Source organism: Mizuhopecten yessoensis, unplaced genomic scaffold, assembly GCF_002113885.1.
Source record: "Mizuhopecten yessoensis strain PY_sf001 unplaced genomic scaffold, ASM211388v2 scaffold11163, whole genome shotgun sequence".
Lineage (NCBI taxonomy): Eukaryota > Metazoa > Mollusca > Bivalvia > Pectinida > Pectinidae > Mizuhopecten > Mizuhopecten yessoensis.
Window position 1 is genome coordinate 642,648 of NW_018408911.1, and position 27,964 is coordinate 670,611.

The 27,964-nt window shown below is 39.7% G+C and overlaps 1 protein-coding gene across 4 annotated transcripts in view; it reads right to left on the reverse strand.

The window, feature by feature from the left end:
- LOC110467168 (contactin-associated protein-like 2) overlaps positions 1–27,964 on the reverse strand; it is a 106,279-nt gene that overhangs the window by 53,861 nt on the left and 24,454 nt on the right. For all 4 annotated transcript variants that reach the window (XM_021524141.1, XM_021524142.1, XM_021524139.1 and 1 more), the window contains exon 2: positions 9,959–10,433. In XM_021524141.1, the coding sequence (XP_021379816.1) occupies positions 9,959–10,430 (472 nt within the window). In that variant the 5' untranslated portion in view covers positions 10,431–10,433. The remainder of the gene's footprint in view (positions 1–9,958; positions 10,434–27,964) is intronic.

A 27,964-nucleotide genomic window follows, 5' to 3' on the forward strand; every position in this document is an offset into this window, starting at 1 on the left:
CCCTGGGCAGTTTGGTTATTGAGAAGAAGTTGTTTAAAGTTTTTAACATATTTGACCCCTGTGACCTTGAAAATAGATGAAGGTCATTTATTTGAACAAACTTGGTAGCCCTTCATCCCAGTTTGCTTCTGGCCAAATATCATCACCCTAGGCCTTTCGGTTATTAAGAAGAAGTCGTTTAAAGTAAAATATTGACGCCGGACGACGGATGGACGACGGACGGACAGACGGACGGAGGGACGACGGACGGACGCCGGACGCCGCACCACGGCATAAGCTCACTTGGCACTTCGTGCCAGGTGAGCTAAAAAACTGAAGGTTTGAAATACAGCAGGATGGATAGGCAATTGGGCAACATAATTATTCCCTCATCCCCCTTCAAAATAGAACATCCCAATGATACACTTCACTCAATATAGCATCAATAAGACTATTGCTGGGAAGACCTTAGGATCCACTACACTATACTGGAAGTATAGCACCAATAGAACTACTGCTGAGAAGACCTCAGGATCCACTACACTATACTGGAAGTATAGCACCAATAGGACTATTGCTGGGAAGACCTCAGGATCCACTACACTATGCTGGAAGTATAGCACCAATAGAACTATTGCTGAGAAGACCTTAGAATCCACTACACTATACTGGAAGTATAGCACGAATAGGACTATTGTTGGGAAGACCTTCTAATATTGCTTAGGATCCACTACACTATACTGGAAGTATAGCACCAATAGGACTATTGCTGGGAAGACCTCAGGATCCACTACACTATACTAGAAACTAAGATTTATTAACAACTAAACTCTGTTATACCATATAAGTAATGGTAACTTATATGTCAGTTTGACATTTGGCATTACACATGGCCGAAGTGGTCAGAAATAGAAGAAATTGCTTCTATTTTCTCACTTTTACCATCAAGCTATGTGGAACAGCACACTCTCTGTATCAACAACATTTTCTAGGGGTTTTTTTCCTGGAGTTTTCTAGGTGCAACTGTTATGTAGCTTTGCATCCAACATTACGTAATCATTCACATGATGGTCATATGATAAACACACGAGTGAACAGTAACGGACACAGTAGGGTTCCCTTATCTCAATCCCTTACCAATGTAATGTTGCTGAAGAAGAATGGGTTCTAAAGTACAATGCTGCAGTCATCAACATTTCATATGTCTCTGGCAGTTCAATACATTATATATCTGATAAATGGGTTGTGTTTCCTGGAACAGGCTGAATTGGAATATAACAAGTATTTCTTCATATCCCAAGAACAGAAAATCAATGTACCTAAATCTCATAACAACTAAGCTCTTTTTTTTGGGGGGGGGAAGAGAGCCGTGGTAAAATTTGCCACAGTATTTGGTTAGCCCCGGTCGAGATGAATGCCCTATCGTATGTGCTCTGTGACATCGATGATCAATCTAATAATGATCCACTTCCATTGGCCCGGACAAGAAACACGTTATCAAATTAGACAACAATAGTGTGGGCAAACAAAACAGAAACTTGATGGATCAATGTCCCATATCAACAAAAAACAAAAAAAAGTTCAAAGGCATCAAGGTTAAAACACTCCATCTAGTCGTGTCTATTGACATCAGTTATAATGATATAAACACAGGTTACGTAACACTAGAAAGATTCTTAAAGATGATTTGGATGAATTATGCAAAATTGCAGGTTTATTGACATATGGTAATTTCAAGCTTTTTAATTCTCTGTTTAATATGTTTTTCTTAAAAGTTAAAGATACAAGAAAAGCGTCATTAAGCAAACCAAATTTGATACATGTACAACATCAAAACTGGAAGACAATCTCAACGATAGATAATTGATCTCTAATAACAACGGATGACTCAATCCTGTAATAGATAGATCCTCATGACACACATTAACTCCAGCCTGACAGGTGTGTACAGTCTAGTATATAGGTGATCCTCAGGAAACCCATTAACTCCAGCCTGACAGATGTGTACAGTCTAGTATATAGGGGATCCTCAGGACACCCATTAACTCCAGCCTGACAGAGGTGTACAGTCTTATATATATAGGTGATCCTCAGGACACCCCTTCACTCCAGCCTGACAGATGTGTACAGTCTTGTATATATAGGGGATCCTCAGGACACCCATTAACTCCAGCCTGACAGGTGTGTACAGTCTAGTATATAGGGGATCCTCAGGACACCCATTAACTCCAGCCTGACAGAGGTGTACAGTCTTATATATATAGGTGATCCTCAGGACACCCATTCACTCCAGCCTGGCAGATGTGTACAGTCTTGTATATAGGTGATCCTCAGGACTCCCATTAACTCCAGCCTGACAGATGTGTACAGTCTTGTATATATAGGTGATCCTCAGGACACCCATTAACTCTAGCCTGACAGGTGTGTAGTCTAGTATATAGGTGATACTCAGGACACCCATTAACTCCAGCCTGACAGATGTGTGCAGTCTTATATATATAGGTGATCCTCAGGACACCCCTTCACTCCAGCCTGACAGATGTGTACAGTCTTGTATATATAGGGGATCCTCAGGACACCCATTAACTCCAGCCTGACAGATGTGTGCAGTCTTATATATATAGGTGATCCTCAGGACACCCATTAACTCCAGCCTTACAGATGTGTACAGTCTAGTATATAGGTGATCCGCAGGACACCCATTAACTCCAGCCTGACAGATGTGTACAGTCTTGTATATATAGGGGATCCTCAGGACACCCATTAACTCCAGCCTGACAGGTGTGTACAGTCTAGTATATAGGGGATCCTCAGGACACCCATTAACTCCAGCCTGACAGGTGTGTACAGTCTAGTATATAGGTAATCCTCAGGACACCCATTAACCCCAGCCTGACAGGCGTGTAGTCTAGTATATAGGTGATCCTCAGGACACCCGTTAACACTAGCCTGACAGGTGTGTAGTCTAGTATATAGGTGATACTCAGGACACCCATTAACTCCAGCCTGACAGATGTGTGCAGTCTTATATATATAGGTGATCCTCAGGACACCCATTCACCCCAGCCTGACAGATGTGTACAGTCTTGTATATAGGTTATCCTCAGGACACCCATTAACTCCAGCCTGGAAGGTGTGTAGTCTAGTATATGTATATAGGTGATCCTCAGGACACCCATTAACTCCAGCCTGACAGATGTGTACAGTCTTATATATATAGGTGATCCTCAGGACACCCATTCACTCCAGCCTGACAGATGTGTACAGTCTTGTATATAGGTGATCCTCAGGACACCCATTAACTCCAGCCTGACAGATGTGTACAGTCTTGTATATATAGGTGATCCTCAGGACACCCATTAACTCCAGCCTGACGGCCACCCATTAACCCCAGCCTGACAGGCGCGTAGTCTAGTATATAGGTGATCCTCAGGACTCCCATTAACCCCAGCCTGACAGGTGTGTAGTCTATATAGGAGATCCTCAGGACACCCATTAACTCCAGCCTTACAGATGTATACAGTCTAGTATATAGGTGATCCTCAGGACACCCCTTAACCCCAGCCTGACAGGCGCGTAGTCTAGTATATAGGTGATCCTTAGGAGTACAGTCTAGTATATAGGTGATACTCAGGACACCCATTAACCCCAGCCTGATAGGCGTGTAGTCTAGTATATATGTGATCCTCAGGACACCCATTATCCCCAGCCTTACAGATGTGTACAGTCTAGTATATAGGGGATCCTCAGGACACCCATTAAGTCCAGCCTGACAGGTATGTAGAGTCTATCCTCAGGACACCCATTAACCCCAGCCTTACAGATGTGTACAGTCTAGTATATAGGTGATACTCAGGACACCCATTAACCCCAGCCTTACAGAAGTGTACAGTCTAGTATATAGGGGATCCTCAGGACACCCCTTAACCCCAGCCTGACAGATGTGTACAGTCTAGTATATAGGTGATACTCAGGACACCCATTAATTCCAGCCTGTCAGGTATGTAGAGTCTAGTATATAGGAGATCCTCAGGACACCCATTAAATCCAGCCTGACAGGTATGTAGAGTCTAGTATATAGGAGATCCTTAGGCCACCCATTAACCCCAGCCTGACAGGAGTGTAGTCTAGTATATAGGGGATCCTCAGGACACCCCTTAACCCCAGCCTGACAGGCGTTTAGTCTAGTATATAGGTGATCCCTAGGACACCCATTAACCCCAGCCTGACAGATATAGGTGATCCTCAGGACATCCATTAACTCCAGCCTGACAGATGTATACAGTCTAGTATATAGGTGATCCTCAGGACACCCATTAATTCCAGCCTGACAGGTATGTAGAGTCTAGTATATAGGTGATCCTTAGGACACCCATTAACCCCAGCCTGACAGGCGTGTACAGTCTAGTATATAGGTGATCCTCAGGACACCCATTAACCCCAGCCTGACAGGTGTGTAGTCTAGTATATAGGTGATCCTCAGGGCACCCATTAACTCCAGCCTGACAGGTGTGTAGTCTAGTATATAGGTGATCTTCAGGACACCCATTAACCCCAGCCTGACAGGCGTGTACAGTCTAGTATATAGGTTATCCTCAGGACACCCATTAACTCCAGCCTGGAAGGTGTGTAGTCTAGTATATAGGTGATCCTCAGGACACCCATTAACTGTATATAGGTGATCCTCAGGACACCCATTAACTGTATATAGGTGTTCCTCAGGACACCCATTAACTCCAGCCTGACAGGTGTGTACAGTCTAGTATATAGGGGATCCTCAGGACACCCATTAACTTCAGCCTGACAAATGTGTACAGTCTTATATATATAGGTGATCCTCAGGACACCCATTAACTCCAGCCGGACAGGTGTGTACAGTCTAGTATATAGGTGATCCTTAGGACACCCATTAACCCCAGCCTGACAGGTGTGTACAGTCTAGTATATAGGTGATCCTCAGGACACCCATTAACTTCAGCCTGACACATGTGTACAGTCTTATATATATAGGTGATCCTCAGGACACCCATTAACTCCAGCCTGACAGATGTGTACAGTCTAGTATATAGGTGAACCTTAGGACACCCATTAACCCCAGCCTGACAGGTGTGTAGTCTATATAGGTGATCCTTAGGACACCCATTAACTCGTGCCTGACAGGTGTGTAGTCTATATAGGTGATCCTCAGGACACCCATTAACTCCAGCCTGGAAGGTGTGTAGTCTAGAATATAGGTGATCCTCAGGACACCCATTACCCCCAGCCTGACAGGCGTGTACAGTATAGTATATAGGTGATCCTCAGGACACCCAGATGTGTACAGTCTAGTATATAGGTGAACCTTAGGACACCCATTAACCCCAGCATGACAGGCGTGTAGTCTAGTATATAGGTGATCCAGCCTGACAGGTGTGTGCAGTCTAGTATATAGGTGATCCTCAGGGCACCCATTAACTCCAGCCTGACAGGCGTGTACAGTCTAGTATATAGGTTATCCTCCGGACACCCATTAACTCCAGCCTGGAAGGTGTGTAGTCTAGAATATAGGTGATCCTCAGGACACCCATTACCCCCAGCCTGAGAGGCGTGTAGTCTAGTATATAGGTGATCATTAGGACACCCATTAACCCCAGCCTTACAGGCGTGTAACATATACTAAAACATGACAGACACCGAATTAAAACCTATGTAACCTTTTATTGATCCTCAGGACACCCATTAACTCCAGCCGGACAGATGTGTACAGTCTAGTATATAGGTGAACCTTAGGACACCCATTAACCCCAGCCTGGCAGGCGTGTAGTCTAGAATATAGGTGATCCTCAGGACACCCATTAACCCCAGCCTGACAGGCGTGTAACATATACTAAAACATGACAGACACCGAATTAAAACCTATGTAACCTTTTATCTCTATCTTGAGTTTAAAATGTTGTAGATGTATGCATAGGCTGCAAAATGGTTTGTATGGTTTTAATTAGTTTAAGTGCATACTGAGTGTGGCAGTAATTATCTCAATAGGAAAATTGGTAAAGGAGAAAGCACCATCAGGGGAAATATCAGCCACTAGAATTATTTACAAAAAGAAGTACGGTGTAACCTCGATAAAATGCTGCTTCTTCTATAATGCCATCCCACAAACTAAAGTATAACCTCCAACACATGTTCAGGTCGGTACCTCCAACACATGTTCAGGTCGGTACCTCCAACACATGTTCAGGTCGGTACCTCCAACACATGTTCAGGTCGGTACCTCCAACACATGTTCAGGTCGGTACCTCCAACACATGTTCAGGTCGGTACCTCCAACACATGTTCAGGTCGGTACCTCCAACACATGTTCAGGTCGGTACCTCCAACACATGTTCAGGTCGGTACCTCCAACACATGTTCAGGTCGGTACCTCCAACACATGTTCAGGTCGGTACCTCCAACACATGTTCAGGTCCGTACCTCCAACACATGTTCAGGTCCGTACCTCCAACACATGTTCAGGTCCGTACCTCCAACACATGTTCAGGTCCGTACCTCCAACACATGTTCAGGTTCGTACCTCCAACACATGTTCAGGTCCGTACCTCCAACACATGTTCAGGTTCGTATCTCCAACACATGTTCAGGTCCTTACCTCCAACAAATGTTCAGGTCCGTACCTCCAACACATGTTCAGGTTCGTACCTCCAACACATGTTCAGGTCGGTACCTCCAACACATGTTCAGGTCCTTACCTCCAACAAATGTTCAGGTCCGTACCTCCAACACATGTTCTCCTATTATATCAACAAACCTTGACATATTGCCGACATTTCAATAGACAACATTGGCACTATATAGAGCAGTTTTACTGAAATTGCATTTTGCGAGGAATTTGTTTAAAGAGAAAAATTTACATGTTTTCATGTGTTATACTGTATAAGTGCCATGGGCAGTTGTCAATTCGGGATGGTGAGATTGTTCGCAAAACCTTCCCAAATACTAAAATAAAGAGCATTAATTGACAATTTTAAGTGAAAGGGATAATCCATTCAGACCAGGAAGGGGTAGGGATGATTTTATGGTTGGGCAATTCAAATCGTTGACAATTGTAATGGCTATGAAATTTTTCTTTTTGTAGGTAGGGGGGGGGGGGGGGGGGGGGTCATAAAAATAGAATTTGTGCCGCTAATTTCAAGTGTTCTTTTATACAGGTTCCTGGGGTTACAGGGTTCAATGAAGACAAGACTTACTGTTACAGCTACTACAGACCGTATAGACTAGCAAGGATATCAAATATGAAATATTTGGTATATCTGTGACACAAAAAGTGTCTATTTAACTCGCTCAGGGGGCCATGAATGACTGTTATTGTGTGTGCTCCTTTTTTACTTCTGTAAAATCCTAAGTATTTCTCTCCTTCAGCTTCTGACCTACATTTAAGCTATCACACATGTAAATTCATGTAGAGCAAAAAATACCATTTCAACTGAAAACAAATTACTAATCCCCAAAACATTATAAATCAGACTGAAATATAAATTATACTAATGTAGATACAAGTCTTACAATTCACAAAGCCAAATAAATAAATTCTGTTTCCCGGCTTTGAAAAAAAAGAGTGGGTTAAGGTAGGTAGATTGTTTCCTTTTTGACAATACCCTTTACATCCATTCCTGGCTTGAATGATGCTTGTTGAAAATTAAAATGTGTAGGGTTGAGTCCTGACCCACTATTTGGTTAGGTAAGCTAGGGTAAGCTAGGTGTAACCAGAAATACAGGTATTTTCATAATTGTCCTAGCCATGAAATTATAAGCCCATCCTAAAATGAAAGTTGTTTCATGTTTCAGTAAATATTTATGAAATACATGCATATATACATACGAAAAGTCATTTTTAATAAAAATATATGCATGAACACATAATTTTTTTGTATTACCATATGTATAATATATGATGAAGGTATTTGGTTCCACTCATGTGAGTTTTATCACAAACAAGTGTGTCTCTATTATATATACTTGTGCATATGTGCAACAGGACCACTAGACAGTGAACACTGTATTCAGTCCAGACATGAATGGCTATATCTACACCATCTACATTTTTAATATCCTACACTTTGTCTGATTACCTCCCCTTGATGAATAAATGCATAAATGCTTGATCAGTATTTTTTTTATAAATAAACAACAGGCCCATGGGCCTTGATTGCTCACCTGACATTTGCCATTATTTCAATTCAAAACCTGCGGAATACCATACATTTCTATCAAGTGTTTAGATTCTTCAGGAGTTGTTTTATGTTATTGCAATATTTGATCCCTATGACCTCAAAAATAGCTGAAGCTTAATGTCACTTTTGATTACAAGATTTGTAAGGCTCAACCCCTGAAAGATACTAGCCAAGCATCCTGACTAGATCTTTTGGTTCTTTAGAAGAAGTCTTTTTCAGTTTTTGACATAACTGACCTCTGTGACCTTAAAAGTAGAACAAAGTCATTCTTATTCGAAAATATTCTTAGGTTTCATCTCAGAAAGCTACATACCAGCTAAATGTCATAACTTTAGGCCTTTTAGTTCTTCAAAAGAAGTCATTCAAAGTTTTGACAGTTGACCTAGGTCTAAGTCAATTTAAAGTGGGCCAAGGTCATTTTTGCTAGCATACTTTGTGAGGGTTCATCTGAGGAATCTACAAGCCAAATATCATGATTCTATGCCTTTCAGTTCTAAAAAGAAGATATTTAATTTTTGACATTTTGACCTATGTGACCTTGAGAGTAAGTCAAAGGCTTTTTTTTCACACATTTTGTTAGTTTCCCCCTTAGAAATCGACCAGCAAAATATCATGACCCTAGACCTTTTGGCTCTTCAGAAGATGCCATTTCAATTTTTGATATATCTGACTTCTGTGACCTTAAAAGTAGGTCAAGGTCATATGTGTTTGCGAACTTTGTAAGGCTTTATCCAAGGAAGCTAAAAGACACTACAGTAGGCCATCTAGTTGTTTAGGAGAAGTCGTTTCATGGGAAAGTTGACAACGGACAGATGATGGATGCTGGGCCATGCTCCTTTTTTTTCACTTTGTGCATTCTCCCTTCTAGAAAATGAAGTAACCAAAAGAAGGTTTTTCTCGCTTAGAGTAAATCTCCTGTCAAGGTCTAGATCTTAACACTTGGAATACTTGGAACAAAAAAAAGAGGAAGGTGTCTGGAGGTGCTGGAGACTTACTGAATACCTGTACAGAATATCTGTATCTGTGTTAAGCCTATACTTCCAGTGTTAAACCCATACGTCCAGTGTTAAGCCTATACGTCCAGTGTTAAGCCTATATGTCCAGTGTTAAGCCTATACGTCCAGTGTTAAGCCTATATGTCCAGTGTTAAGCCTATACGTCCAGTGTTTAGCCTATACATCCAGTGTTAAACCTATACGTCCAGTGTTAAGCCTATATGTCCAGTGTTAAGCCTTTACTTCCAGTGTTAAGCCTATATGTCCAGTGTTAAGCCTATACGTCCAGTGTTAAGCCTATATGTCCAGTGTTAAGCCTATACGTCCAGTGTTAAGCCTATACGTCCAGTGTTAAGCCTATACATCCAGTGTTAAGCCTATACATCCAGTGTTAAACCTATACGTCCAGTGTTAAACCTATTCGTCCAGTGTTAAGCCTATACGTCCACTGTTAAACCTATATGTCCAGTGTTAAGCCTATACGTCCAGTGCTAAGCCTCTACGTCCAGTGTTAAGACTGTCTCCCCTCTCAGTTGAGGATCCCCTTACCACTGGCGACATTTCCTTAATCATACATGCTTTCCGGATTAGTCCAATTTAAGAATAAACATTTTAATACCCCCACCCCCCACCCCTTACTTACCAAGAGTAATTTAGTCTAATGCAAGATCTTTCAGAAAAAAAATCAACTGTGCAAGAAATGAAACTCCAAAATACAAAAAAATAGCCCAGGCAACAAAATTCAAGTTATAAAGGAAACAAAAATATGCTCACCTTTGCCTATAGTGAATATGTCCTCATACTGATTGAGTTTATGTGTGATGCGGAGAGTTCCCTGGTACAGCTCCACACAGAAATGGTAAACCTCTAGGTCCTCTGTAAGTCGTCCATAGTACATTTCCTGTGACGCCTTTGGCGTCACAAGGTGACAGAACAGAAGTCCATGGGGCTGCTTGGTCTTAAAGGTCAAGGCCAGGTCAAGTTTGGGGTCCTGTAGAGTTGAGGCAACAGGATGAAACAGTAGGTAGCCCTCCGCGAGGATGGTCCAGGTATCCGTTGGTGGGGGCAATGTGGTGGTAGATCTGGACGAATCGGGCGAGGACAAAGTGGAGGAGTTCCCTGTATCTGTCGTCTGAAGCGTTGTGGACTCTTGTGCCAAGGTTTGTAAGGCTGCAAGTGTTACCAATAGGGCCAGCTGCCAGCCCCGGGGCTCCTGGGTAGTAAAGCATACCCCGCCCCACAGCATCACCTGTACAGTAAATAACACAGGGTTATAGATATACCTTACACAGTACCATTATATATATATATATTTATCAAGCAATAGGCCCATGCCTGGTAATAAGCCCACCTACTGTATATCTATTACAGTTCCTGTGGAAATGACTACAAATAGTATACCACTGTCCTGTAATAAGCCCACATGTCTACTTTAAGTCAGAGATCAAGTGTTAATCCCCTGGGCTTATTTTAATATATTAATACTGTAAGTATGATTAAAATCAGGACCACAGCCCGACATTTAGTGAGTATGTCGAAGCTATCAATCTCAGCAGGCAGTCATATGATGTATGAACGTCATGGCTTGATTGTTGACATCATCATTATTATGACATCAGAATGGTGTCCCTTATTACTGTAGTTATTGACTCAACTTCATGGAAAATGGCTGCAGTACTTATTGGAAGTTATAATTGCTGTAGCAAAATCTGAACCAATTATTATTCGGAAATCTTAGGATAAGCAGTCGTTCCAATAAATGGTCACATATTGTAAGCAAGAGAGAGAGAGAGAGAGAGTGAGGGGGGATTTGGTGATGATGAAGTAAAATGGAATGGAAACCCATGCAGTCACCCAAATCTACCTGTTCCAATGATATATCTATGCACCTGATTAAAAATTTCTGTATTATCATTGCAAGACAAGTTTGCATTGGATCACCATGTAATAACTTTCCGATGTCCACGATTACCCCTAACTTTCCGATGCCCACGATTACCCCTAACTTTCCGATGTCCACGATTACCCCTAACTTTGCTATGGTTTCAGCGCGAATTGTGTTATAGTTCCTACATTCAATGAGAAAGTGAGAAGTGGTTTCAATGCAACCACAGAAACACAGGCTGGTTTCTGAAACATGATAATTATATTCGAGTCGAAGTCTTGTATGAAGTACCTGGGCACGCCGTTTGCCCGAGTCTAAGCATTGTATGAATTCAGTACCTGGGCACGCCGTTTGCCAAAGTAATAGACGCTTATTATATTACTCTTAATGAATTACATTATTTTAACTACTTCAATGATCAGAAGGCATTTATAGCCCATATGACTGCCAACACAAAATTTACATATTCAACATGAGGCATAAGTCAGTATGCATTGTACTGCAGTGTGCTTCAAAGAATTTGTTTTTTTTCCATTAATTTGGCATCCATCTTGACTACAAATGTCAACTGAGAGCAGTGTATTACAGTGTACTAATAAAAACAATGACTACATTACAAGACAACACTTGAGTAAAATTTAGAGATATACTGCAAATTCAATGTAAAGTTATATGAAGAAATGCAAGATTTTTTCTTTTTCCACAATAATCCTCGAAAGATATCAAACCTGTCTTTCTCATGCTTTGGAGCAATATAAGTCTTTATATTCATAAAACTACACCATATATATATGACAACTGTTTCCCTGGGAAGATGCAGGTTTCAAGATCAACCTACCACATAGACAAGTAAAGCTGAGAAACTGTCAGAGTTTATCTGCCAGATTGAAATTGAGTACACGCATGCATATATTCAAGGCAAATGTGAACGATGATATAAACAAACTTGCATGAGACACTCAATTTGGAAAATACTGAAGGCAACAAGACAATGGCTGATTGCCATAGCGTGTTTGATTTTCAACCACAAGACAAAATCAATACTCATTGTCACTTTGTTCATCATAAGACTTCTAAGTCTACCTAAGTCTGATATGAAATCAATATCATGTTGTCACCTTGTTCTGACATAAAACATGTCTACTTCTACTCCATTTCTAGTGAGATATCATTGCACTTTATTGGAGTTCAGCAAACACATGTAGGATTCTGTATACAGTAGAACCTTGTTAGTCTGGACACTTTGGTTTGTGTGTACAGTAGGACCTTGTTAGTCTGGACACTTTGGTTTTTGTGTACAGTAGAACCTTGTTAGTCTGGAAACTGGTTTGTGTGTACAGTAGAACCTTGCTAGTCTGGACACTTTGGTGTTTGTGTACAGTAGAACCTTGTTAGTCTGGACACCTTGGTGTTTGTGTACAGTAGAACCTTGTTAGTCTGGAAACTGGTTTGTGTGTACAGTAGAACCTTGTTAGTCTGGAAACTGGTTTGTGTGTACAGTAGAACCTTGCTAGTCTGGACACTTTGGTGTTTGTGTACAGTAGAACCTTGTTAGTCTGGACACTTTGGTTTGTGTGTACAGTATAGGACCTTGTTAGTCTACTCATCTCTGACACTTTGGTATGTGTGTACAGTAGAACCTAGTTAGTCTGGAAACTGGTTTGTGTGTACAGTAGAACCTTGTTAGTCTGGACACTTTGGTGTTTGTGTACAGTAGAACCTTGTTAGTCTGGACACCTTGGTGTTTGTGTACAGTAGAACCTTGTTAGTCTGGACACTTGGTGTTTGTGTACAGTAGGACCTTGTTAGTCTGGACACTTTGGTTTGTGTGTACAGTAGAACCTTGTTAGTCTGGACACTTTGGTTTGTGTGTACAGTAGAACCTTGTTAGTCTGGACACTTTGGTTTGTGTGTACAGTAGAACCTTGTTAGTCTGGACACTTTGGTTTGTGTGTACAGTAGAACCTTGTTAGTCTGGACACTTTGGTTTGTGTGTACAGTAGAACCTTGTTAGTCTGGACACTTTGGTTTGTGTGTACAGTAGAACCTTGTTAGTCTGGACACTTTGGTTTGTGTGTACAGTAGAACCTTGTTAGTCTGGACACTTTGGTTTGTGTGTACAGTAGAACCTTGTTAGTCTGGACACTTTGGTTTGTGTGTACAGTAGAACCTTGTTAGTCTGGACACTTTGGTTTGTGTGTACAGTAGAACCTTGTTAGTCTGGACACTTTGGTTTGTGTGTACAGTAGAACCTTGTTAGTCTGGACACTTTGGTTTGTGTGTACAGTAGAACCTTGTTAGTCTGGACACTTTGGTTTGTGTGTACAGTAGAACCTTGTTAGTCTGGACACTTTGGTTTGTGTGTACAGTAGAACCTTGTTAGTCTGGACACTTTGGTTTGTGTGTACAGTAGAACCTTGTTAGTCTGGACACTTTGGTTTGTATTAACAGTATAGAACCTTGTTAGTCTGGACACTTTGGTTTGTGTGTACAGTAGAACCTTCTGGACCCTTTGGTTTGTGTGTACAGTGGCACCTTAATAGTCTGGACACTTTGGTGTTTGTGTGGACAGTAGAACCTTGTTAGTCTGGACACTTTGGTTTGTGTTAACAGTATAGAACCTTGTTAGTCTGGACACTTTGGTTAATGTGTACAGTAGCACCTTGTTAGTTTGGACACTTTGGTTTGTGTGTACAGTGGCACCTTATTAGTCTGGACACTTTGGTGTTTGTGTGTACAGTAGAACCTTGTTAGTCTGGACACTTTGGTGTTTGTGTGGACAGTAGAACCTTGTTAGGCTGGACACTTTGGTTTGTGTGGACAGTAGAACCTTGTTAGTCTGGACACTTTGGTTTGTGTGTACAATATATATTCCATATCTTCCAACGGTGTGATTTGTAAAACAGCTCTGTGATGCATTCATTTTAACATATACCCTCCAGTGGTGTTATTTTTAAACAGCTCTGTGATGCATTAATTATAATTATGGTAACCTGCAAGTACACTCTCCTTGGAAGTGACTCATACTCCCCTCCATCAACATTCCATCTCTGGCTCATTACTGTCGTAAAAGTTATAGTTTTTATAACTCGTGTTACTTATTTAACTCATAAAGACTCACCCAATATTTATCTGATAACCCATCTCTCCACCAGTATCCGTCAAATTCATATTGAACCTAATGGAAAACCACTTATATTTAGAGGAATGTCACTGTAGAAGCAATATATTTCTATTGACCAATATCTGAACTGGCTTTTAAGGTTAAATCTCCATCTTTATGAATGATGAGATGATAAGACTTGATTCAGATTAACACAAATGTACAAGTTGTACCTGGAGCTATCTGGCTCGGAGAAGAATCAATGTTCCGGATCAATAATCATTACATGGAATTTGCTTCCATTAGATTTCCAGGTCAGCCTCAGGGGCTATAACTCATCCAGATCCTCACAGTAGTTCTGACAAATCCTTTGGGGAATTTCGCCTTTTTCTAACACGTTATTTTTTCTCAGATAAGTATTTGGACCATGTGGGTAACAGGTCAGGGGACTGTATACAGGGATAAAACCTATGTGGTGTGGTAATCTCTGTTTATTATAGATCACTGATATCCCGGTCAACAACTTTATTGATCTTTTATGTACAGTAAGCAACCAAATAAAGGCAATGTATGTATACATCCTAAAAAACCTAACTAGAGAAACAGCAGAAGTAGACTTACATTAGTACAATGTTTATAAGTCAGTATTAAACCCACTGAATAATTAGAAATTAAAAAGGTTTTTCTTTTGATTCACAAGTAGTTCATAGTAGTTTGTCCATAGCCTAATTTTAACAGGTATGAGTGGTAGATTGAAACCTGTTTAACTCAACACCCCGTTGGACACAACATATTGATCATATTAACCTGTCTAATCTGATACCCTGTGGACACACAACATATTGGTCAGATTACCCTGTCTAATCTGATACCCTGTGGGACACAACATATTGGTCAGATTAACCTGTCTAATCTGATACTGTGGGACACAACATATTGGTCAGATTACCCTGTCTAATCTGATACCCTGTGGGACACAACATATTGGTCAGATTAACCTGTCTAATCTGATACCCTGTGGGATACAACATATTGGTCAGATTACCCTGTCTAATCTGAAACCCTGTGGGACACAACATATTGGTTAGATTAACCTGTCTAATCTGACACCCTGTGACACACAACATATTGGTCAGATTAACCTGTCTAATCTGACACCCTGTTGGAAACAAACAAATTGCCAGATTAACCTGTATAATCTGACACCCTATTTGACACAACACATTGGTCAAATAAATCTTTCTAACCAAACACCTTTGGGACATAACTTACTCATAAGATTAACCTGTCTAATCAGACACCCTGTGGTACACAACTTATTTGTCATATTAACCTGTCTAATCTGACACACAGCAAGACATTACATATTGTCATATTAACCTGTATATTCTGACACCCTGTGGGACACAACATATCGGTCAGATTATTACCTGTCTGATCAGACTCCCTGTATGTTGGACAGAACATATTTGTCAGATTAACCTGTATAATCTGACACCCTGTGGGACACAACATATCGGTCACATTATTACCTGTCTGATCCGACTCCCTGTATGTAGGACAGAACATATTTGTCAGATTAACCTGTCTAATCTGACATGCAGTGGAACATAACATTTTATTTAGATTAAACAGGATGTCAGAAATAACAGGTCTTACATGACGGTTTTCATCAGAAATAGTAATTATAAAGCATTATGTTAGATTAGAGATTGTTGGAGTGATCAGGGGTTGGATAAGACAGGTCACACTGGAATCAGATTAGACAATATATAACACAGTACTCAGGGGTAGGACAGACAGGTAAATGGAATACTCATGGATCAAACTAGATACATTTCACTTAACATTTCAAATGTCATGTACAAACAGAATCTTTAAGCTTCTTTAGGTGCAGGCAACTTTCACTCTTTTCCAGAAAGTTTTTGATGTAAAGATGAGACTATAGTGTATACAAAGTAGTTCAACTATCTCAATGATTAGGCTGTATATATACTCATCATGACCTGTTTTTAGAGACAATCGGGGTAGATTCCTGGAGTACAGAACTTCAGAGATATTATTTGTTGCTTAGAAAACCATGAAGCTCTTTATACCAGAAAAGTCCCTAGGATAGGACTTAGTCCAAGCCCTAACTCCTAAATGTTAAAATGCATGAAAAATTATAAATTAAAAAATTATTAATAACAATAAAATGTATGGCTGCTAGAGAGTCATTACAGAATACCGATTTCATATTAATTAATTAACAGAATTATGAGGAAATGATACCTACAATGTAGTGTAATGTTTGTACATAGGAATGTACAGTTTGTATATACTATAACAGTGGCACTGTCCTATATAACCTTGACAGTTTGTAACCTCCGTCGGTAGTCCTACGGCCAACTGTTAATACACTTAATACAGACATTCTAGTGTTGTCAACATAAACAATGAACGTACTTAGTGGACATATACAGGCCAGACACATGAGATACATACATTTGTAGGGGCTTAATCCGCTTGTGTAAGCGTCACTTTTTGTAGAAAGAAAGGGAAACAACGAATAGAATGGCCACAATACTAACGTCACCTCCATAACACTCGTACAGCGTAGGAAAACATCACTGTGGGTAGTTAAAGCTGTATTTGTGTTTGAAGATCATTTATTTACAATTGATTTGCTACCAAATATTTCAGAATTGAGTAGAATCTGACAGAGTAACACGAGTTGAATAGCGGTGGAGTTTACTAAATACCACAATCCAGTCATAATATAATTGAATTCCCTTCTCTACATATTGTTATGTGGCCCCTATACAAATTACAAAAGCCCATACATATCATATACACCCCACACATGTTGTACTGTTATTATTTCCCCGAACCACTTATTCAAAGAAAATTAAACACACTGTTAAATGTTTAATTGCCTGACTAATAAATTAAATTGGGTTTGAAGAATGAAAATGTTTTTATCTGTATTTCTGTATGCAGGGCACTCCTATTATAATTGTATACACAGAAGTGCACTCCTATTGTAATTGTATACACAGAAGCTGTATACACAGAAGCAAATCTATGTATCATCTGGGCTGTCCTCATTACCAGCCCGTACTTGGTGGAGATTATGCCGGAAAATTTAATACTGGTATTCAACATGAAATTTAATACTGGTATTCGACATGAAATTTAATACTGGTATTCAACATGAAATTTCTTGTGTTAAAGTATAGTTGTAAAACTTTATAAGGAACTGTGATGAGAAATACAGTTTTGGAACTACATTTTTCTGAATACCGACTAAGGAATCACATCAAAGCGAACTGAGTTCAAAATCTCCATTGCTTTTTAAATGTCTGTTATAATTCCGAAATATAACATCATTTCAATTTGACATATGCATTGACATCACTGAATTGTCATTTTGAGCCTTCAACCGCCAGAACATTTGGCTATGAACAAAGCCTTGTCTTGTGGAAACAAGTGTTCAACAAACTTCACTGTTCAGCTTTTGCATACAGCTTTAATTTTCAACCATTGGTTAATAATATTTTTTTCTGCCCTTTCCAAAAACATGAGTACATATTCTTTGTTATTCTATGATTTACCTAGAAAATCGACAAAATATATTTTTTAACCAAAATCACAGGTAAAAGATACGGATATCAAAGAAAGGTGATTCACATTTCTGCTTTTCTTTTTACTCGTTCAGTGAGAATGAAATATTTGTTTTAATTAACAGTAGAAATAAATATATGCATATAGACAGTTGAAGAGTTTCCATTATTTTTTCAGTCTTTTTATTGTTTTTGAAAATCTTACTTGAAAAATAGCTAATGAATCTACTCTCGAGTAAATATCTTGAAATGTGTTTATTTTATTTCCACAAATCTACATACATTTATCAAATGTCTATGTATACATATTTTTTGTATTGTTTTATGGTACACATAGCCCAGAAATGTTGCCAAATTGAACCAAATCTCACCTCATTTCGCTTTACACTGAAACGCCCTAGAGTAATCATCTAGGATTGGCTTTTGACAACAGTGACATTTGGTTTTTATTTCATGCATTTATAATATAAAGTTGTTGATCCGTGTGTGGTTTTTTTTGTGTGCTCCATAGTTTGGTACACCACATATATGAATACTTTATTGATGTTTTCAATAACTGGTAACAACGTCATCCCCATAGTATGCTTACACATGTATGTAGGTACTTATATATATATGTACCAGCTTTTTGAAATCATAGGTACATACATGAACTGTAGCACTGTATTCTATGTCTGCTCCCTGATTTGCAGCTATAGAAAAACAAAGTATGTACTAGTTGATCATGTCCCTTGTACTTATATATACACAATGTATAGTGAAACCTGTTTAGTCCCACCCCTGGGTATTCTGACAAACTGCTTAATCTAACAAATGCTGTAAACTCCCATGAAAATTGAAGACCTTGGTATTCCAGCATAATATTGCTTTAATTCATTTACCCCTGAAGACACATTTGAACTCTTCCTGTTCAAAGGTTGGAATAGTTCATTATAAAATTTCAGGGGTAAATGAGTTAATGCCATTTCTAATAAAAAAACATACATGATAACTTCAAACTTTGATATCTTGTCTAATCTGACCAATATGGCTTCCACATGGTGTCAGACAGGACAGGTTTTATTATATGAACACATCATGTATATAATTTTGCAGCGTTACAACATCCAGATATGAATGAGTAAAACAATTCATCTTTGATATATTTCTGTAAACACATATTTTGCGTCGGTTCAAACAGTTATAATTTTAGTGTCAGATACTAAAATGATAACAGTCCAATTGTTTCTTAAATGTCATTTGATGACGGAGAAAACTTCCCATTCAAAAAGCCCACGGCACAGTGAATCATATGATCTGTGTTTTTGATTCCCTGACACAATAATCACCTTATAAGGCTGACCTACTCACTTCCTGTTCATTCATCATTATATACACACATACTACACTGTAGCATGGACAGTGATTGAAGATGGCCGATTATCGAAGTCAATTATCAATGATGTCCTATGATCAGCAGATATACACAGCAAATGGTTTTTTTCGGTGAACAAGACATATGACAAGAATAGCAAGATTAACAAAACTTGACATGGTCTTTATCAGTCAATTAAGCTAGCTCTAATTAGGCTGCATTCCTTCTATCATCAAGTTTGGTTCCAGGAAGTGGAACATAAACCCTTTCAGAGTATTATTAAACCGAATATATATATATCTAAGCTAAGAAAACTAAACCAGAAGAGTGATGAAAAGCATTTTTTTAATTATAGCAACCTTGACCTTGACCTTGGATCCCTCACCTGGAAATGTGAACTTACTCCAAGTATTCCTGTAATGAATGATGGTACATTCAAATCTACACAAGAGATCACTTATATAAAATGAAAGAAACCACTTCCGTTAATTAGAGACCATTTTTTAAACTCATCACAGATATTGTTATGTTAGTTGAACCTCTGTTTTAAGACTATCTGCATTAAGAGAACGTTTCGACAAAGACTTCCAAAGGTCTCTGATAACTGATTTAACTGTATATGATTTTATCCCTATAAGGAAGAAAACAGAAGCAGAAGAGCAATGATAAATATTTTCTCTATTTCTGTTTGGTACGTGACCTTTTGACCCAGGCCCCACAACCCTAATGCTAACTCACTCAAGGTCAAGGGATATACTAGCTGGATACTTGTATAGAATCTGTCACAATAAAATGAAAAGTGAAGTCAGTAGAACATACCTGCCATGTGACCCGATTTTGTCAGGTTACACCTGGGATTTTAGCCCTTCACCCACTTTTATAACTTAACACACTGGGTCATGATTTTGACCTGGATTTCGTCAATTTCACACGTTTTCGCCCGGAATCTTTTCATATATTAGAAGTTACCGAAGTCATTCGGAATTCTCTAGACTTTTCCATCCTTCATAAGAAGGACGATCTATTTCCTGTTTCCGTTTCTCACCGAAAGGCAAGTTGTGAGTTGTTTAAATACGTAAAAGTAAAGGCCGTTGTTACTGAACTTACCGACAAGTATTTGGTGAGGTGTTATAACAAATAATTGAGTTGTTTTTACAATTGTATTTACGAAGGCTAGCATAGATCGTATTTTGAAGGTAATGTTATGTCTTCTTGAAGGAAGAAGTTGTTATCGGGATTTGCAGGATCTTCTACAGGAAATGCTAAAAGAAAAGGTAATTGTGCACATACCAAATGTCGTAGGAAAATGAGTTATAGTGGACAAAGTCTGGCGGTCGTGGACCAATCGCTTTATTCTGCACTCTTTGTAAATCGCATATTTCAGTTGGATCTAGTGCTTAAAAAGACGTTATTAAGACATTCAAAAACATGCACAGGCATTTGATGATTTGTTTCTGTCAACCAAAATGATCTTGGCAATAAGAATTCAGACCCTACTCGTATAAAACTGATATTTTATATGAGTAGAGTGCAACTTCTTGTTGTCAGGAACATTTTAATTGACAGAAACAATATATTATTGAATTTTATATGAGTCGAATGTGACATCTTATTGTCAGGACCATTTTAATTGATATAAAAAACAGAAAACACAGTATCATACATATTATTATGAATTAATTTTTTAAGTTGTGTTGTTGACAAATCTTTTTATTTTTCACCTTTGAATTTGGTATTGTGGATGAAGATCAGCTAAATTTGCTGGTAGACCAGTTCAATGAATGTAGAATGTACCTTTTACATCATTAAAATATCAAAGTTTTAATTTTATATCTACTTTTCTGATATTTGTTGCGAAAAAAAAGACGTCACACGCTATGACCCTCTTTTTTATTTTCAAAAGAGGGTCATCACCCTCTTTCAGTATATCCGGGGTTGTCAGGTATGTACATGTTATAGGTCATCACCTTCTTTCACTATATCCAGGGTTGGCAGGTTTGGTCATGTTATAGGTCATCTCCCTCTTTCAGTATATCCAGGGTTGGCAGGAATGTACATGTTATAGGTCATCACCCTCTTTTAGTATATCCAGGGTTGGCAGGTATGGTCATGTTATAGGTAATCACCCTCTTTCAGTATATCCAGGGTTGGTAGGTTTGGTCATGTTATAGGTCATCACCCTCTTTCAGTATATCCAGGGTGGCAGGTATGTACATGTTATAGGTCATCCCCCTCTTTCAGTATATCCGGGTTTGGCAGGTTTGGTCATGTTATAGGTCATCTCCCTCTTTCAGTATATCCGGGTTTGGCAGGTATGGTCATGTTATAGGTCATCACCCTCTTTCAGTATATCCAGGTTGGCAGGTATGTACATGTTATAGGTCATCACCTTCTTTCAGTATATCCAGGGTTGGCAGGTTTGGTCATGTTATAGGTCATCACCCTCTTTCAGTATATCCAGGGTTGGCAGGTTTGGTCATGTTATAGGTCATCACCCTCTTTCAGTATATCCGGGTTTGGCAGGTATGGTCATGTTATAGGTCATCATCCTCTTTCAGTATAACCAGGGTTAGCAGGTATGGTCATGTTATAGGTCATCACCCTCTTTCAGTACATCCGGGTTTGGCAGGTATGGTCATGTTATAGGGCATCATCCTCTTTCAGTATATCCAGGGTTAGCAGGTATGTACATGTTATAGGTCATCACCCTCTTTCAGAATATCCTGGGTTGGCAGGTATGTACATGTTATAGGTCATTACCCTCTTTCAGTATATCCAGGGTTGGCAGGTATGGACATGTTATAGGTCATCACCCTCTTTCAGTATTTCCAGGTTTGGCAGGTATGGTCATGTTATAGGTCATCATCCTCTTTCAGTTTATCTGGGTTGGCAGGTATGTACATGTTATAGGTCATCCCCCTCTTTCAGTATATCCGGGTTTGGCAGGTATGGTCATGTTATAGGTCATCACCCTCTTTCAGTATATCCAGGGTTGGCAGGTATGTACATGTTATAGGTCATCATCCTCTTTCAGTATATCCAGGGTTAGCAGGTATGGTCATGTTATAGGTCATCATCCTCTTTCAGTATATCTGGGTTGGCAGGTATGTACATGTTATAGGTCATCATCCTCTTTCAGTATATTCAGGGTTAGCAGGTATGGTCATGTTATAGGTCATCATCCTCTTTCAGTATATTCAGGGTTAGCAGGTATGGTCATGTTATAGGTCATCATCCTCTTTCAGTATATCTGGGTTGGCAGGTATGGACATGTTATAGGTCATCACCCTCTTTCAGTATATCCAGGTTGGCCGGTATGTACATGTTATAGGTCATCACCCTCTTTCAGTATATTTGGGTTGGCAGGTATGTACATGTTATAGGTCATCATCCTCTTTCAGTATATCCAGGGTTGGCAGGTATGGTCATGTTATAGGTCATCATCCTCTTTCAGTATATCCGGGTTGGCAGGTATGGTCATGTTATCACCCTAAATGGAAATAGGAAGTACATCCCTAGTTGAAAATCCAACGTAGGGAGACAGTATCACAATTTCCGCATATTCTAATTATATATATATAATGTTTAATATTAAACTGATGAATATTGTATGCTTATTATTGACAGAACAGTGTGTTCTTACAATATTAAAGTATTGCAAAGCAAACAAGGCATTAATTCAGTTGTTTTTTAATCAATGAGTCACATGTGTCCATTTTTCTGTACTTCAGAAAACCGGCTACCTATTTCACTACTGTGAAGTTTTTCAAGAACGATAACTCTTGCATGCAATTACTACCGTATGTGTATATGGTTTTATTATAAAATGTCAATTTATAATCGTTTATAGATGATTAATTTTACACAATTTCAGCATTTATGAAATTGATATACATTAATGCAATACTAATCTATGTAAGTATCATTTTTATTGACATTATTTTGCAAAAGAAATGTGTGTTTCAATTCAATTCAATCCTTTTTACATAAATATCCATTTAAAATCCTTAAAATTCTGACAACCTGTATTTTTTTGTGGCAGAAAAATTTCTTTACTTCAAAGCAATATAACTACAAAATTTGAATAAATTCTACTGAATAATGGCGACCCAATCCTATTACCTTAATTATAACTCCTGTATACCATTTCTATTGGACTGCCCTCCGTCTCTAGAATATTGAGATATTTAGAAATAAATGAACAATTTTTGATCACTTGAATGTCTTATTTTAGTTTTCAAACAAGGGGCAGATAACTATAAGCTACGTGTAGTAGTAAAATCTTCATCAAAAAACGTAGGTGCTGCATGGTAGCCAGTCTACGTTTCTACGCATGACAAGAAATATATACCAGTATATTTATACAAGACTTAAAATACATACACTCTGTAGATCAGAAACAAGGCTTGCTACTTGTTTTCTGATCGATGGCCATTGTATTTCTAGGAAATTAGGTTTATTTTCCTGCATTGTCTGCAGTAAATTAACATTCCAAGGTTCTTATTAATTCAGTTCAACACTGCAAAATAAGGAAAAAAACTGGCTGTGATTGTTTCATACGATAGGCCTTTGTAAACAAAAATTACCACGATCAATTGTAGTTGAGCTTGATTGTGTAACATTTGCGGTGCTTTTCTGTGAGACAATGATCCACAGCTAAGGAAATATTGATTTTATCCGCGCTTGACATTCAGCACGTTAAGAGTTTTAGCTTACAGTCCATTAAAGGCTTTACGCTGGTTTTTGTTTACAAATTGAACACTGTTATAATCAATTGGGTCCATTAGCTGAAATGTTTTTAAAATCAATCTGATATGTGTATTGTTCATCCCATGATAGCCCAATGTCCACCGAAATTACATACAAAAAATCATCATCACAAAAATCCTTGACCTTAATTTTCCATGTTTACTACCAGAGAGTGAGCACTTGTTACATGTATTTACATGTAGCTACTTCCATCTTTATGAGTTGATGTTGTTAAAGGGTCTACCATACTTATCCTGTTTAACACTCCTAGATATACTAAATGAGCACTATATTTGCTGTATCAGCGGCTGTGGGTACTTGTAAGGTAAATAATTTACCAACAGACTGTCAATATCCATTTTTCAGCTCATTCCACACAAATCATTTTCTTCCAAGCATCCATTAGACACACCTGTTATTCTAACAATTACATATTCAATGTATTAAGAAGACATGAAACAAGATATATGGTAACTTCAAGTTTAAGATCAATAAACTTACTAGTATTATACGAGGAGCTGACGAATTCACCCTGATACTTTTTACGCAGTTAGAAAGCCTGAAGATTTAAATTAACAAGGGGAAGTTCTTCCCAGAATAGGCACTTGCATTTTCGCAGTGAATATTGATTATTGTCAACATTGTGAAGGCAGAGGCTAAAGTGAAGGGTCAGGTGGAAAGAGTTGGGATTACTGACAACAGCAGGCGATTAGGAGAGCTAGGAGAGCGTTCAACGGAGGACTGGCATTCCAGCAGAGGTGACTTCTACATAGCTCTGTCCAGACACTGGGTTATGGCACTGGAACTCCAGGCTGGTCATGATGGTGGAAAAAACTGTCACCATGGGAGGACAGGATACCTATGTATCACTGTCACCATGGGAGGACAGGATACCTATGTATCACTGTCACCATGGGAGGACAGGATACCTATGTATCACTGTCACCATGGGAGGACAGGATACCTATGTATCACTGTCACCATGGGAGGACAGGATACCTATGTATCACTGTCACCATGGGAGGACAGGATACCTATGTATCACTGTCACCATGGGAGGACAGGATACCTATGTATCACTGTCACCATGGGAGGACAGGATACCTATGTATCACTGTCACCATGGGAGGACAGGATACCTATGTATCACTGTCACCATGGGAGGACAGGATACCTATGTATCACTGTCACCATGGGAGGACAGGATACCTATGTATCACTGTCACCATGGGAGGACAGGATACCTATGTATCACTGTCACCATGGGAGGACAGGATACCTATGTATCACTGTCACCATGGGAGGACAGGATACCTATGTATCACTGTCACCATGGGAGGACAGGATACCTATGTATCACTGTCACCATGGGAGGACAGGATACCTATGTATCACTGTCACCATGGGAGGACAGGATACCTATGTATCACTGTCACCATGGGAGGACAGGATACCTATGTATCACTGTCACCATGGGAGGACAGGATACCTATGTATCACTGTCACCATGGGAGGACAGGATACCTATGTATCACTGTCACCATGGGAGGACAGGATACCTATGTATCACTGTCACCATGGGAGGACAGGATACCTATGTATCACTGTCACCATGGGAGGACAGGATACCTATGTATCACTGTCACCATGGGAGGACAGGATACCTATGTATCACTGTCACCATGGGAGGACAGGATACCTATGTATCACTGTCACCATGGGAGGACAGGATACCTATGTATCACTGTCACCATGGGAGGACAGGATACCTATGTATCACTGTCACCATGGGAGGACAGGATACCTATGTATCACTGTCACCATGGGAGGACAGGATACCTATGTATCACTGTCACCATGGGAGGACAGGATACCTATGTATCACTGTCACCATGGGAGGACAGGATACCTATGTATCACTGTCACCATGGGAGGACAGGATACCTATGTATCACTGTCACCATGGGAGGACAGGATACCTATGTATCACTGTCACCATGGGAGGACAGGATACCTATGTATCACTGTCACCATGGGAGGACAGGATACCTATGTATCACTGTCACCATGGGAGGACAGGATACCTATGTATCACTGTCACCATGGGAGGACAGGATACCTATGTATCACTGTCACCATGGGAGGACAGGATACCTATGTATCACTGTCACCATGGGAGGACAGGATACCTATGTATCACTGTCACCATGGGAGGACAGGATACCTATGTATCACTGTCACCATGGGAGGACAGGATACCTATGTATCACTGTCACCATGGGAGGACAGGATACCTATGTATCACTGTCACCATGGGAGGACAGGATACCTATGTATCACTGTCACCATGGGAGGACAGGATACCTATGTATCACTGTCACCATGGGAGGACAGGATACCTATGTATCACTGTCACCATGGGAGGACAGGATACCTATGTATCACTGTCACCATGGGAGGACAGGATACCTATGTATCACTGTCACCATGGGAGGACAGGATACCTATGTATCACTGTCACCATGGGAGGACATGATACCTATGTGTCACTGTCACCATGGGAGGACAGGATACCTATGTATCACTGTCACCATGGGAGGCATGATACATATGTATCACTGTCACCATGGGAGGACAGGATACCTATGTATCACTGTCACCATGGGATGACAGGATACCTTTGTATCACTGTCACCATGGGAGGACAGGATACCTATGTTTCACTGTCACCATGGGAGGACAGGATACTGTGGAGGTGTATGAAAGCAAGAGAAAGAAGTTAATCATATTTCGCGCGGTTGACTACAAGGAATGAGTGCAAAATAGTTTTCTCTAGTGGTTCGCCCTGTAGGTGGCACACATGTATTGGCATGATATGCACGTGCAGCTGGTGAGCTGGCAAGTCAGTTCAGGGCAACGCACTGGTCAGGACGTACGGTTTAAATTTTTTCATTTAATTTTATGATAAATGCTATGTACATTGATTCTGATAGTAATGGACCAGGACGATGGAAGATTTTGTGTAAATGTGAATTTGATAATTAAATGGCATCACTGGTGAAGGTCGGTGCTATGTGAACAGCCTATGGGTGTTTGTTGTTGCCACCTGGGGGGTGGTTCATTGGAGAACAGAAACTGGTAGGAGGCCTGTAGGACATTGTGTCTGCCTACTGTACATAGAAGTAGGATGCTGGAGTTGTCCTGGTCAATCTGACTAAAGGACACTGTAGTTGCTGGGTGTGGTAGAAGCAGAAAGAAAGAGGTTTGAAGGCGTACTATGTGTCACTGTCACCATGGGAGGACAGGATACCTATGTATCACTGTCATCATGGGAGGCAGGATACCTATGTATCACTGTCACCACGGGAGGACAGGATACCTATGTATCACTGTCATCAGGGGAGGCAGGATACCTATGTATCACTGTCATCATGGGAGGACAGGATACCTATGTATCACTGTCACTACAGGAGGACAGGATACCTATGTATCACTGTCACCACAGGAGGACAGGATACCTATGTATCACTGTCACCATGGGAGAACAGGATACCTATGTATCACTGTCACCATGGGAGGACATGATACCTATGTATCACTGTCACCATGGGGGGACAGGATACCTATTTATATACAACTAAACACGCAAGAACAGTTTAACCTGTTTATTACTACAGTTATAATACATACAAGCTACAAGTTTGGCGTATCAGGGGCTACTCACTCTATACCAAAACGATTAAACTTACTAATAGGATATTTAAAATTTAAAGAATCTGGACTCTGAGGTGTCCCAGAGTAGCTAGCTACATGATCGAGCAAGACTCCAAAGATACAGAGAAGCAACTAGACCCTGGACGATTCCAGAGAAGCTACTAGACTCTGCGAGCGACCCTGGAGAAGCTGCATGAGAAATGGAATATTCAACGACTACGGCTAGACCCTCAACGATATGAGAGAAGCTGAATATGTTAGCTAGACCCTCAACGATATGAGAGAAGCTGAAACATACTGTCGTAAAATACTACATGTATAATATTATTATAAGATTGGGGGTAGAATTCCCCAAGAATTAAATGCCAAAATT